This window comes from Stegodyphus dumicola, chromosome 4 (assembly GCF_044657685.1).
Source record: "Stegodyphus dumicola isolate Sdum_Otavi_A_Nest chromosome 4, ASM4465768v1".
In the NCBI taxonomy this organism is placed as follows: Eukaryota; Metazoa; Arthropoda; class Arachnida; order Araneae; family Eresidae; genus Stegodyphus; species Stegodyphus dumicola.
In genome coordinates, this window is record NC_140771.1 from 43,609,280 (window position 1) to 43,624,263 (window position 14,984).

At 32.6% G+C, this 14,984-nt stretch overlaps 1 protein-coding gene across 3 annotated transcripts in view; it reads right to left on the reverse strand.

Moving 5' to 3' along the window:
• The window catches only part of Suv3 (Suv3 RNA helicase), a 142,693-nt gene that overhangs the window by 19,347 nt on the left and 108,362 nt on the right, over window positions 1–14,984 (reverse strand). For 2 of the 3 annotated variants that reach the window (XM_035363091.2, XM_035363109.2), the window contains exons 12-13: window positions 14,080–14,259; window positions 13,808–13,956 (exon numbers count right to left, since the gene is read on the reverse strand). In XM_035363091.2, coding sequence (XP_035218982.2) covers window positions 13,808–13,956; window positions 14,080–14,259 — 329 coding nt within the window. The remainder of the gene's footprint in view (window positions 1–13,807; window positions 13,957–14,079; window positions 14,260–14,984) is intronic. The other variant, XM_035363099.2, reaches the window with a different exon arrangement.

Consider the following 14,984-nt stretch of genomic DNA (forward strand, 5'->3'; position numbering starts at 1 on the left):
TGCGCATGATATGGGGACTTGGAGAATTGTGCATGCAGAAATGGGTAGAGCTGCTATCATTATTACTAAGAAACAACTTGAATTTGTAGTGGTCATAGTACAAGATTGTATTGTGGCTGTCTTCATGTCTGATGGTAAAAATAACTTAAGTATTATTTCGGCTTATTTCTCACTGGCGGAGGATTTGAATGCACATTTATATGCTTTAGAAAATGTTTTAAAATTGTACAATTTTAACTTTTATATATTACGTGATTTTAATTCTAAAAATTTTAATTGGGGTGCTACAGCACTGGATCAAAGAGGTATTTTAGTATATGATTTTATTATGGTTCATAAAACTTTTCAACAAAGATGACTCATCTCCGACTTTCTTCTCCCCGGTTGGAATTGGTTGAACCGATTTGATATTAGGGTCATCAAGTATAGATTTTAGATTAGTGGAAATGAGTATTTTACCCTGAGTGACCATAGATATATTTATGTTGCTATAACACTGTAAAAATTAATAATTTATACTAATTCTCTTATTCTTACAATTCATTTAGAACAAAAGATTTTTTCAACAAACTGAAAACAGACATTATGAAACTTGAAAATGAACTCGTAACCATTAGAGACAGAGACAGTTTGAATAATGTGGTCCTCAGGCTATAAGAAAAGATTAAATAAACACGAATAAATTTTTTAGGCATAAAATAAAGAATGGGTGTCAGAGGACAACCTGGTGAACCCCTGAACTAGATATTTTAAGATGCAAGACAAAAGCTGCAAGAAAAAGTTCTCAGATAAAGTGTCTGGATGTGCAGACAAGATTACAAAGGAAAATTAATTACAAAAGAGTTTTAGAGGTATTTTAAAAAACAATTAAAAAGACAAAAAGGGACTTTCGAAAGTATTTGTTTAATAAAAACAAGATTTATTATGACAAGTTTTAAAATATGCAACAAATACAGGAAATGAAAAAGTTATTTTATATAGGGATTATTGTAGTGTATCGAGGTCTGTAACAGAATGCTATGATGAGTTGATTAACCCCCATGGGCGTATATATAGTCAAAAGTCATTAATTCGGATACCCATAATCCGGACCTCAAAGCTACAAACTTTCTGCGCATGCGTCGCATTGGTGCATGCACGTAAGACCTTTATGGCTGCGAATATGCGTGTGCGCATGTGCATAATATGTTTGCACTTGCCGTTTAATGTATAACGGACAGTATAAGCTAAGCTAAAATTATCTAATTCAGTTAATGTTGCAGATTGTGTTGTTCCTTAATCCTCAAATTGGATCCGGCTTATTACTTTTTGCACACTGTTAGAGCAATTTTATAAAAGTAAACTTGAACTTTTGATTATGTCAAATAGAATTTCCGATATATATTTACTAATATGTAAAGGATCTACAAAGCAAAAGTATGTTTCGAAGTCCATTAAACAAAAAGTGGAATTGCTGCAAAAAATGGATAAAGGCATATCCTTCGTTTCTCTAACCATTCCGAAATCTGTTTATCAATTTCACGCTGCTCTGCGGCAGGGGAGGGGGATGATGCGGTGCGCAATGAATTGGAAGTTCCTCTGTCAGCACTATCCTTCAGGGCAGATGATTTTATTTTATTTGGCTTATAATTCCATACTAAATGTAGTATTTCATTTCGATGTACTCCGTCTTTGATATGATTTAAATCAAATTCCTCATCATTATAATTCGCTTCCGATAGTGAAGAAAGTGACACAGAGGTTATTGAAAATGAAAAAATTTCGATTGACAAATTAGTCGGTATTCTTGACACAGCAATTATAGGACTTGAACAGTGGAACTTTGTAACTGAACAAGAAATTATGACTGTTTATAGAATTAAAGAGAAAGTATTATCACATAAAACGAAGCAACTTAAACACTTACATTGAAAGAAATGTTTAATAAAGTAAACAAATAAATATTAAGCTTTTTTTTTTTTTTGTAAATTTTGATACCCTTTAGATCATAATTGTTCTTTATTTCATAAATTATGGTTTCATATTTTTAATTTTATAATTTCTGCATGCCATCTTACCAGATTTAAACTGATGATCTATAATCCGGAAAAATAATACTATCATTTGCTTTGCGCTGCTACCCGTAAAATTATTCGCAAAGCTTTGGAATGCAACACCACAATGACCTTGACAAAGTATGCGAAGGAGATACTATTTCAGAGATGTGTGGGGAGAAATTAGCGATGATGTCTAAAGCGATGAAAGTAACGACTGCACGGTATTGGCTAGTTTTGTTTGAGTAAAACGTACTTTTTTTAATTTTGTGTCCTCCATTTTCATTTACTTTTTGTAGTAGGTTCCAGGAATAAACAAAGATAAAACAGATGTTTCAAACCCATTTATCTTTTTTGAATTATTTTTTGAAAAACTGCTCGTGCTTCATATTGTTACTGAAACTAGCCATTTTGTAGACGAGTATATGAACCAACATCTTGCAAACGAAAAATCAAGAACAAAATCTTGGCATTCAACCAGTTCAGAAGAATTATATGTTTTTTTAGGCATACTGATTTCACAAGGTATAACACTAAAACCTGATATTACACTTTACTGGTCTAACAATGAATTGATCGAAACTCCATTTTAGGGATCTTTTTTATTATACTTACATCTTTTTATTATACACTCAAAACATTAAATTTTGTGCATTCATTTTTTTCCTTTTATTCTTTATTTTGTGAAAGTAAACAGTTTTTAGAAAGTAAAAAGGCACCCTGAGACTGGATTATTGTTCTAATTATCCTGATTATCGAAATATTTTTATGAAAGACAACAAGGAGGTAGAACAGTTGCGTGCTTACTGGCTGGTGTACCGGCTCTCTCACTACAATTTAATTTACTTATGACAAATTTTGTCTGAAATATAATATAAAACAGAAAAAAGTGTATGAAGATAAAGTAATTACCAGTGAGACATATGAAGAGATATTTGATGTTATTTCTAGCCTCTGCCCCTGCACTCGATGAAATCGGGATCGGAGGAATTCACATCTTTTTATATATTACTTCACAACAAATGTATGGTTTTTAACGTCTTTTCCTGATATTTGGAAAGTTGAAAAATTGATTCTTGTTCCTAAATCGACAGAGATACGGTGGTGCAGTGGCTAGCGCATCGCATAGCAGCAGCACAGGTCCGGGGTTCGATTCTCGGGCTGGGCAAGATCGACTCAGCCTTTCATTCCTTGATTTCCATCACTTTGGGTCGATAAAATGAGTGCGAAGTTCACTTGGGGACTAAACATTGGGGGGTCCTGCGACAAGCTGACAACTTGTTCAGGGCATATACTTACGCTCCCCGGGAGCCCACGGTCAAGAAAGCAAGTTTCGGGCACTGCAGGCCTTGGCCCATTACGGCTATTCGATGTCTGAGGGGTATTTGACTCTATTAGCTGCTTCTCCCTACTGTCTATATTAAAAGAAATTGGCATCTCAAAAGACCTATTTGATATAATTAAAAGTTATCTGGGGAGTAGAGAATTAATTTTTCTGAGCAACTCTAATACAATTAATCTTCATTATAAAATTGGAAAAGGCTGTCTCCACGGTTCATGTAGTGCTCTCCTGTTCTGGAGCCTCATAGCAAATAAATTACTGCAAGAAAATGTACCTGATACGAATATTACCTGTTATGCCGATGATATTATGGTAACTATTACAGGAGACTCTCTCAGAAAAATAGAAGCTACTTTTAACCTGCTTGAAAATGTTTTTAAGATTCTGATTTAAGACTTCCTGATTTTCAATCTCACAAAGATCAATATTTCATGATTGATCTTTGTGTGGTGTATCTGGATTACTATCGACTATAATGGAATACGTACTTTTTGTACTTGACAGATAACTTTTTGGAGAACATTATCTTCTAAAACTGTAATGAACTCATTTTGAATTTTGGGTTACATATATGTGACTGAAATGTTTTGACCCACTTTCAATCTTTTGAGGGTATTGGATTATATTTTGCAAGCACATGTACCAGTTCTTCAAAGTTGCTTCTATTTGCGCTGAATTGTCCTACATCAAAAATTATTACAAGAATTTCTTAGTACATTCCTTTTTTTTTCCCCCACAACATATTGTTCCCTTTTATTAATAGTTTGTCACTTCTGAAAGCTGATTTCTAATTCCGTTTGCTAAAATTTTGTGTTCAGCACTTGAATAGTCATTGTCTGTTTTGGGATTTAGTTTCCACCATTTATCAAATCACTTAGATAAACAAAGCTTTGACTCATCCAGTATGGTTATGTTATCAGACAAATGGCGATAAAAGCAAAATGATGCCTTAGAAGGAGAATAAACCATCCAAGTACTTAACACTTTTTCTCCATTAGTTAATGTTCGGTAAAACCAATCTTAAGTTAGCTGCCTCATTATTTCTGTGTAGCTGTTGGTATGGAAATAGTGATGGACTGTCACCAATAGTGTGATAAACAGTGTAATCGGGACACCCTGCAAAGGAGTTAATTGTGTGACTCTTTCCTCCCCCTCACTCCTTTAGGAATAGACAGTGACATGATACTCTCTATCATATAATGCTTTTTTGATATGTATTTGGAATACTAATGAATCTTAATCTATTTTCATGTATTAATAAAATGTGTTTGTGAGCTTTCAATTTCCATTTACAACCTCTTTTTTGGATTAAGTTAAATGACAATGATCTCGCTGATGCTGCGCTGGATATAAGGTAAGAGAAAACATTTTACTTTCTACTTTTATTAATTTGTTGTGAAATTGCGAGGCTATAAAAATGTTTGCAACAAAAGATTATGAGTTTGAAGAAAAAATCATAGCTTAATTAAATAATAATAAAGAAAAACCAAAAGGCTAAATTGTAGTTTCATATCAAAACTGAAAATAAATTTTTTCGACGATACAAAAATGTTGCATTCAAGTCACATGCAAATTGCAAAACTGAACTCCAGCAATTACTCAACATGGAAATTCAAAATACAAATGCTACTAATAAAGAAGGATCTTTATGATGTAATCGAAGATGTTCCTCCAAGCCCTATTACAGAACAATGGAATAAACAGGATCGGCAATGTCGTGTGATGCTAAATTTATTTATCAAAAACAGCCAAATAATTCGCATTAAACATGAAACTACCGCTAAAGCCACCTGGGAAAAACTCAGGCAAGTACATGAAAGGTCTAATCTCACAAAGTAAACTATTTTTGTGAAAGCTTTACAGTTTAAAGCTTGAGGAAGACAGAAATATGCAAACACATATAAATACATTACTGGAATTAGTCGATAAACTCAAATCAATACGTGAGGATATAGAAGACGAACATATTTCAGCACTTTTGTTTTGTTCAATGCCTAGTTCTTACGATGTGCTCACTACGACTCTTGAAGTGAGAACAGAATCAGAACTGAATCTAAAATTCTTAAAAGAGAAATTAAATGACAAATTTAACAACAGAGTTGAAAATAATTCATCAAATTATTTCATTATTTTCAAAAGGCATTTAAAGCCTCATTTCAAAACAAGACAAGAAGAGAAAATTTTTGCTCATAATAATAATTTTATATCAGAGTGTTATCACCTACAATCGAAACAAAAAAATGAACCGCGCCAAAGCTTGAAGAAAACATATGCAGATTCCAAAATATGCCAAGCAAAGAATGTGCGTAACATGGCGATGAATCAACAAGAAACAAAAATTAAAACACCAGAAATCGAATCCAGATGCGTCACAGTTGCTCTGTCTGCTGACAGCATCATACATCAATCAGCAGAGAGTTTCATTTTCGATTGTGGACCATAAATCTAAAAAAGGTAAACTGGATGATATTGATATAGAAGGAATACTCGCCGGCTACGATAGCAGAAGTAAAGGATACAGAATTTTAATTCCTGGAGACAAAATCATAATAAGTCAATGTGTACGATTTATTGAAAACACTGAAACTGACGAGTCTGTAAGCGTCTCTTTAAACCAGGATGAAGAAAATCCTAAGCAAGAAAACTCCGAACAGGAAGAAATAAAAATTGAAGAACCCAAAAAGGAAGAAATATCAGAACCCAAAGAAGAACCCTTGGAACTCGGATGATCCACATTTTCATTTGACACGTGGGGATAGCCAAGATATTTCCTTTTATAAAGACAGCCTGTGTCTTGGAGTTGTTTATACCATAGCCTAAGCTCTGAGCAGTAGGTTACTGTTGACATGCCAGGGTGTTGCTGATGAAAGTCACGCTGAACAGTTGTTATGGACTAATATTTTGCAAAATGTAGAACATGAAATGATTTCTGTTGTACAGCTGCAATCTAGACAAACACTGAAGCGGCAGGCAAAGGAAGAACATTAGCACTACCTGTCATCAACTGCATGAAGTTTGAGATTTTCCTCTTTTTAACTATAACTCTTTAACTATTGCAAAATATCTATTTGTTATATTTTATAAAAACTGATTAAAAGCCGAATGGTCATGATTTTTTAAAAATCAGATGATTCTTTCTAAAACACCCTGTACTTTGCACAGTTGGCAGCAAGTATAAGTAATGTTGTAAGTTTCAAGTTTCAGTTTTCAGTTTTTTTTTTTTGTGGAGTTGATCTCCTCTAGTCTTCTTAATATTAATTCAACAACAGGGATTCTGCCACACTTAGCAAAGTGCCACCTGGGGCAGACACCTCTTTTGACCCCCCTCCCCCATGCTCCACCACTGACAGCAAATACAATGAATAAACATTGATTAGTTTATTTATATCTGTCCAAACAGCAACTGATTAGAGGTAGGTACAGTGGGAGGCAGCAACTGCCTGCAAGGCACTGAAAGTGTGTTCATGAGTGGTTAACAACCTTAGTGGAAATTGCATCAGTGAATTGGGGTGGGAGGCACTGCCATACTCACCCACCACACTCGGCCGATATCACAGCATTGGATTTCCATTTATTTGGATCCCTACAACATTTTCTTAGTGGCAAAAAATTTGAACACTTGGATGATGTTCAAAATGTCCTCTCGAGATATTTTACTCAAAAACCAATTGATTTTTATTGGTCCGGCATTGAAAATCTGCACATTAGATGGCAAAAGGTTGTTGATAACGAGGGTGATTATATTACTGATTAAAAATCAGACTAACTAACAGAAAGACTGTAGAACAATCTTGCAGAATTGGAAACTCTTCTTTCCACACTGTATATAGCCACAAAAAAGCTACAGTCTGAATAATTAAAAGGAAGTGAGAATGGAAGAATGTGATGTTTGTTTTTTCTAAAATGGAGGATTTATTGCAAAAGGAATCATTTCTTCAATGAAGAAAAAAGAAACTAGTTTGCTAGACAATGAGATCTTGCTGGGTTCAATATATGTAGAACCAAAATACCAAATTTTGTTGGATGATGAACAAATTAAAAAGGCAAAGAAAGCCGCCTATGAATTTTCCTTAAGAATGAAATTATTATCGGAACAATTGGAGTATTCAAATCAGGACAGTCAACCTGCAGATATTGCAACTGAGTCTCCATCATCCTTTTCCAGTGATGAATTAGATTTTGAGAAATATTTTTCTATAATACGGAAAAGGCTAAGGCAAAGCAAATCAAAATAAAGAATGAAGTGCCTTTAGATACAAAAATGAAAAAAATATAAAAAAGGTTTCTACACGGCCTTTGAAGAAATAGAGAAATATGATTGCGCTTGCAAGACACCTCTTTTAGAACTTAAAGAGCCTGAAAAACCTGAAAAGTTAAACAAGTAGCACTAACAATAACAACTCTTCCTCCTACTCAAGTTAATGTGGAAAGAATCTTCTCAGCTCTGAAGTTTATAAAATCGGATCTATGGCCCTCCAACAAAGAAAATCTTGCCGAAACTATACTGTTTCTTAGAAATAACTAATGTCATTTTTCCATTTCATAATAAATGGTAATTAATATAAATATTTTGCTATATCATCAATTTTTTTCCTGTAGCATCTATTACTTCTTTTATATTAAGAAAAAATAAGCTGTAATCCATGTGTATATGTTTACAATATATATATGGTAAAAAGAATATTCTTAGTGCTTCCGCTAAAAAGTTTATATATGAGGGAGTAGGAGTCAGAATCTTTAAAATTCCAGGAGTCGGACATTTTTCCTATCGACTCCACAGCCCTGGAGGTAATAGTGGCCGCCTATTAGGTGCCTCCATAATGAAGTAACCACTGTTTCTAGCCTTAGTAAAGGTGAAAGCTTAAATGGCTATGCTGTGTAGTAAAATTCGGGATTTTTCGAATTAAATAGTTTCTTTTTAGGTTGAATTAGATACTTAGATATTAAGTTTAATTTTTGTGTCTTTAGAAAGAAGCATTTATTCATGTATATTTATTTTAAGGAGACAATTCTTTTTATTTTTTTCACTTAATTCTTATGTTGGGATAGAGTCTGTGAACCAGTGCCTCAAAATTTATGTAAAAATATAAAGAGAAGTATCTAACGAACTGTAATGGATTAATTGTGAAATGCTAAGTTTGATTTAAGGTGTTAATGTAAAAGAACACGGTTACCTGATATTCGTTTCCTTTCCGCCATTTCGTTCTCTTGTCTTCTTTCATTCAGGGAAAGTTCAACAAGATTCTTGAAGCTAGATCTTTTGTTCAGGGTTTAGCTGAAGGCAGATGTGCGTGATAAGTTTTTCTTGTAAACAGGTAGGTTAATGGAAAAGGTCGAGAGGAGGTCAACGTCTTGTGAGCCGGTTTCTGGGAGAACTGGCAAATTTTTGTAAGCAGCGTACTTGCTCAGTAATGTCTTGTTGGGTTTTGGAAGAAAATGTTTGGAACTTTGGAAACTTTTGAGGGGCGAGTTTTGCCAAGTCTGGAAAACTGTGGTTGTCAGTACTTTTAGGGTGAAATTTGAAAGTTCGGCACTTTTTTGCTTCTCTCTTGCGCGGTTCTGCTGAATTGCTCTTGGAATGAGGTCTCTGTTGCTTGCAAAATTTAACTTCTGGGTGAAGACCAACTATCTTGGACACACTGCTGAGATGAGGCAGACTGATATTATCCATGCTTACTCTGGATTTTGGTAACGCTCAAGAAGATTCTTAGTGGGCATCTTCGTTGTTTGTTATCTGTTTGCCTATTACAGAACTCTAAGGAATGCATGTTACCCTTGCTTCGTCTACGAAAAAGGATTATTACTTAGCTCATTCACTGACCGCCACGATGGTGTATCTTTAAAGACCTCTAAGAATGTTCCTGACAATTGACGCCATAGGAGATGACAGAAGAAGAGGTGTCACTTTTTTCCTTTTCTTAATTTCTTCCTCGTTTCGACACAACAATTAGCGAGAAATTAATTAATTTCCATTCACTAGTTAGTATATTCAAAATTGTAACGGACGTTTTCACTCACATAAGAACTCCGCAACAAATGTCTCTCAAGCATTCCTAGACCCTCCCATGTCCCATAAATTACTTCTCACTAGTTTCACCACCTGAAATAATTCAAAGCCCCCACTGTCGATAAGGAATTTTGGCCACACAACCCTTCTGAATAAGACACCGAAGAGATAACTTTGCCCACATCCCACTAGAAGGAACGTAAGTTAATTAATGCTTTTTCTGGCCTTTTATATCTTCATGTAGATTCACTTTTTTTCTTATTATATATATATTAATATTTCAATTTTTATTATTTGCTTTGTTTTTGCAAAGATAGCATTATGTTTCTTAATTTCCTAATGTTTATTTCAATTACTTTGAGTTATATTTCATTATTCCACTTAAGATTACCAATGTTTAATTTTTATATAAATAGTTTTGAATTAACATTCATAAAAACGAGGATGTCGGGGGAAAATTACTAAGTATTTTATCAATTTTATTACATAAATTGCTTTTCACTCAAAAATTGTATTAGCAAAAATGCTTAATTCAGAATGAGTTCTTTGGTGCTCTACTTTGGTTCTAAATACATTCACTTCACAGAACTATTTTGCCTAACTTAATTTGCCAGTTTGGCATCACCATTATTACTTGAGTAAATGATGAAACACCTTCGTATTTATTAATTATTGTTCATTGAACGGGAGTTGGTTTGTTCCCCTTGAAAAGTCAACTAATTTCCGATCAATAGCAATAATTACTTGCTTTTAATTTAATTTCTTTTTCAAAGTTTGAAATTTTGTTATTCATGATTTAATTCAAGTCCCTGTAAAACATTTTTAGCAATGTACATTCAAGTTACTTTAAAACAATTTTTGGAATTAAACTTCCTACCTCTGGGTTCACTCTTTTCGATACTTCTACTAAATTAATATTAGGAGATAATATAATCAATATTTCTTTAGTATATATACAGTAAAAAGTAATTAATCCGGACTCGTCAGGACTTCGGCAATTCCGGATTATAGATCATCAGTTTAAATCTAGTAAGATGGCATGCAGAAATTATAAAATTAAAAATATGAAACCGTAATTTATCAAATAAAGAACAATTATGATTTAAAGGGTATCAAAATTTACAAAAAAAAAAAAAAAGCTTAATATTTATTTGTTTACTTTATTAAACATTTCTTTCAATGTAAGTTGCTTAATTTGCTTCATTTTATGTGATAATACTTTCTCTTTAATTCTATGAACATAAATAATTTCTTGCTCAGTTACAAAGTCCTATAATTGCCGTGTTGAGAATACCGACTAACTTGTCATTCGAAATTTTTTCGTTTTCAATAACCTCTTTGTCACTTTCTTCACTATCGGAAACGAATTATAATGACGAGGAATCTGATTTAAATCATATCAAAGATGGAATACATCGAGATGAAATACTACATTTAGTAAGGAATTATAAGCCGAATAAAATAAAAACATCTGCCCTGAAAATAAGGATAGTGCTGATAGATCAACTTCCAATTCATTGCGCACCGCGGCGTTTCCCCCCCTCTCCCGCCGCAGAGCAGCATGAAATTGATAAACAGATTTCGGAATGGTTAGAAAAACAAAGGATACGCCTTTATCCATTTTTTTACAGCAATTCCACCTTTTGTTTAATGGACTTCAAAACATACTTTCGCTTTGTAGATCCTTTACATATTAGTAAATATATATCGGAAATTCTATTTGACATAATCGAAAGTTCAAGCTCACTTTTGTGAAATTGCTCTAACAGTCTGCAAAAAATAATAAGCCGGAAGGATTAAGGAACAACGCAATCTGCAACATTAACTGAAATAAATAATTGGATAATTTAACCGTCCGTTATACATTAAACGTGCATGCATAAACGTATTATGCGTATGCGTAAACGCATGCGCAGAAAGTTTGTAGCTTTGAGGTCCGGAAAGAATGAAATTATTATCGGAACAATTGGAGTATTCAAATGAGGACAGTCAACCTGCAGACATTGCAACTGAGTCTCCATCATCCTCTTCCAGTGATGAATTAGATTTTGAGAAATATTTTTGGATAATATTGAAAAGGCTAAGACAAAGTGAATGAAAATAAAGAAATAAGAACCTTTTGATATAAAAATGAAAAAATACAAACAAGATTTCTACACGACCTTTGAAGAAATAGAAAAATATGATTGCGCTTGCAAGACACCTCTTTCAGAATTTATAAAAATCTATCCTGAAAAGTTAAAAGAAGTAGCACTAACAATAACAACTGTTCCTCCTACTCAAGTTAATGTGGAAAGACTCTTCTCAGCTCTGAAGTTTATAAAATCGGATCTATGGCCGTACAAAAAAGAAAATCTTGCCGAAACTATACTGTTTCTTAGAAATAACTCATGTCATTTTTCCATTTCATAATAAATGGTAATTAATATAAATATTTTGCTATGCCATCAAGATTTTTTCCAGTAGCGTCTATTACTTCTTTCATGTTAAAAAAATAAGCAGTAACCCATGTGTATATGTTTACATACAGTGAAATATGTTTAACACGAAAACGCTTTAGATGAAATATCGGTTAACAAGAAATAATACAATGGTGCCGACAAACTACTATGTATCTTCATGCATTTTGTTTCTCTTAATACGAAACAAAATTCGCTTAACACGAAAAGATTTCCTTTCTGGAAATGAACAAAATACGGAAAACACCGGCCTCGCAGGTGAGATTTAAGAGGGGATGTGAAATGAAAGAGAGGTGGTTTTACATGTTTTGTAGAAAGGAGGCTAACTTGGCTTTAAAATACTCTCGGACATGAACCAGTTTTGTTTATCTCAGCTACTTTCACCCTCCACACCTACAAACGCCACACAAACATCTCATTTCTCATCAGTTGGCTTTGGAATTCTGTGGCGAGTACATCGCAGTGCGAGTAAAAATCAGTGATATATGTAATCAGTAAAAATATGTTGCACTCTGCATGGTTTTCAGCAGCTCCAAGGATGATTGAAAATTATTTTCGTCATGCATGATTCTCAAAAGTATCAGATTCTTTGGGGCCAAAAAAAAGTGGTGAAGGAGGATATTGTAACTCCTTCACCACTTAATGAAATGTTTGAGAAAATTTCTATATTATTGGACTGTCCTACTGTATTATTCGAAGAATTTGTTTCAGTAGATAATGATAATGTGTGTACAGCCCCAATCATGACAGACAAAGACATTTCAATCATGGCAGACAAAGAGTTTGTTCAAAGCTTAAAAAATATCATTGATGCAGATTCCGATGACAAAAATGAAATGAATAATGCAGCTCTTGTTCCCACGTCATCCGAAATAAGAAACATCATAAAAAGTATGCACAGTTATTTCCAATGGTGAAATGAATAACAAAATGGACAACATTGAACAATTTGTTAACAATTTGATGCTAAAAAGGTCAATGCAAAGAAAAATAGCAGTTCATTTTCCAAAAACTCAATAAATGTTTTATTTTTCAAAAAACTTATTTTAGTATTTGTATTACATTTCATTAGTTTTTGTGGATGTTTTTGTTTTATTCATTTTTATTAAATATATGGATATATACATATCTAATTAATATATATACATATATGTAATAGATATATGCATACATACATATCTATGCACTCTAATAAACTTAAATATTGTTAAATATATGTTTTTTTTTCTCCCAATATCCTTTAACATAAAATTCTTTTAACAAGAAAAAATATTTCAGTCCCCTCAATTTCGTGTTAAACAATTTTCACCGTATAAATATATGAGGGAGTCACAGTCTTTAAAATTCCAGGAGTCAGAGTCTACCGACTCCACAGCCCTGGTTATAGACAATACCATAGAGAAAATATACATTAAAGCTCATAAAAATATGAAGATTTTATCAAGTAGAAATTTTAGCATATTTATTGACAAATTTATAATTTACTTAATTTATTACTAGCATTAAGAAAAGATATTGGAACAGAACTACATGCCTATGAAATAAATTTTTAAATATTTTTTGAATTCTTAGATTCCTTATGAAGGAGGGAGAATAAATTAAATATTTTCACAACAAAACAAAATCAGGAATCTTTTAAAGTATACTATTCTTTAAGTATACTATCTATTTTCTTTAAGTATACTATTACTTTTAAAGTATACTATCTATTTAATCTGCTTTCTCATTCTAGTACAGCAAAAACCATTCTTAGTATTACAAGCACTTAGTAAGTGACAGTAAATGAGAGCCCATGAGGAGCAAGTAAGATGATTATTCACTAAATAAAATTAATAGTATTATTACACAACAACAGCTACTATTCATAAATTTCAGGTGAATAAACACTACAACTTTATCACTATATATTTAAAAATTTACAAATCTAATCCTAATATCTTAAGGATCTTAAAATGGGAAACCATACCTCAGCCAAAGATATAAATCTAAGACATCAAATACAGCTTCCTGATGTACAAGTTGTATGATATTCTGTGGTGGTGAAAATGGCCATCCTATTGTTTTGCAAAGTATTTCTTCTGTCATAGGTTTATTTTGACTATATTGGTTGGAGAACTACAGATGAAAAAACAGAAACTATTACTTCAAAGTTTTATTTTTGAAGCCAACTAGATCATTTGTTTTTGGTAAAATGCACATTTTGAAATTCATTATATTAAAAAAGTAATTATTAATTACTTTTAAGAACATAGTGCAGACGTAAGGCTGTCGTCGATTTATGGGAGCACAGCAAAACACATAACGAGCTCGTAGTGGTAAAGGAACATGTTGAATCTTATCTGCTAAGTATTTAAATCCTTCAGTATCACACATAAAATATGACGATGTATCCATCATACAAAGGCTAACAAAAATATCCTACATAAAAAAAAAAAAAAAAAAAAAAAGAGAGAGAGAGAGAGAGAGAGACAAGAGATAAATATAATCAGTTTTCAAAATTATCTCTAAAAATAAAAATTAAATTCCATTGCTATTCTCAAAATTAAAATAAAAAATCCTCAAATTAAATATGGTAACATCTTCTTATTAGCAAAAAGGTTTTGAATACTTTTATTTGAGATCCAGTTCATTTTGGCTGCAATTTCTGTTAGAAGAATTTAGCATTTTTTTATAATGAAACTTGAAACTGTGATCAAATGCCAAAAGGTATAAAATTGGTGAGATAAGACTAACTGTGAGCCATTTAGCCCTTTTGCATTCTAGCATCCTGTCATTTTTTAAATGTTCCTGTAGCAAGCACCTGACCTAAAAGATAGAAGTGATGATTTGTTTCAAAGGAATGAATTAGCTTATATATCTTTTGAACATTAGCTTATTAATTTATTTTAAATGTTTCTGAAGCTTTCAATTTGTTTTGTTCTGCTCAAGCTCAGTAACACTTCTTCCTTCTTAAATAAAGAATTCCTGTTTATAAGAACTTCTGATGCTTTGTACTTTGCTGGAGAATTACTTACTCAATGCCTTAGTAGCATGTTTAAAGTACATGCATTTCATTGATTATGACACCGAATTTGGTTACAAAATTTACATCTGAACACTTCTAAAGGACATTTTCTGTTGCAGGCATCTGCAAAAAGATTTAA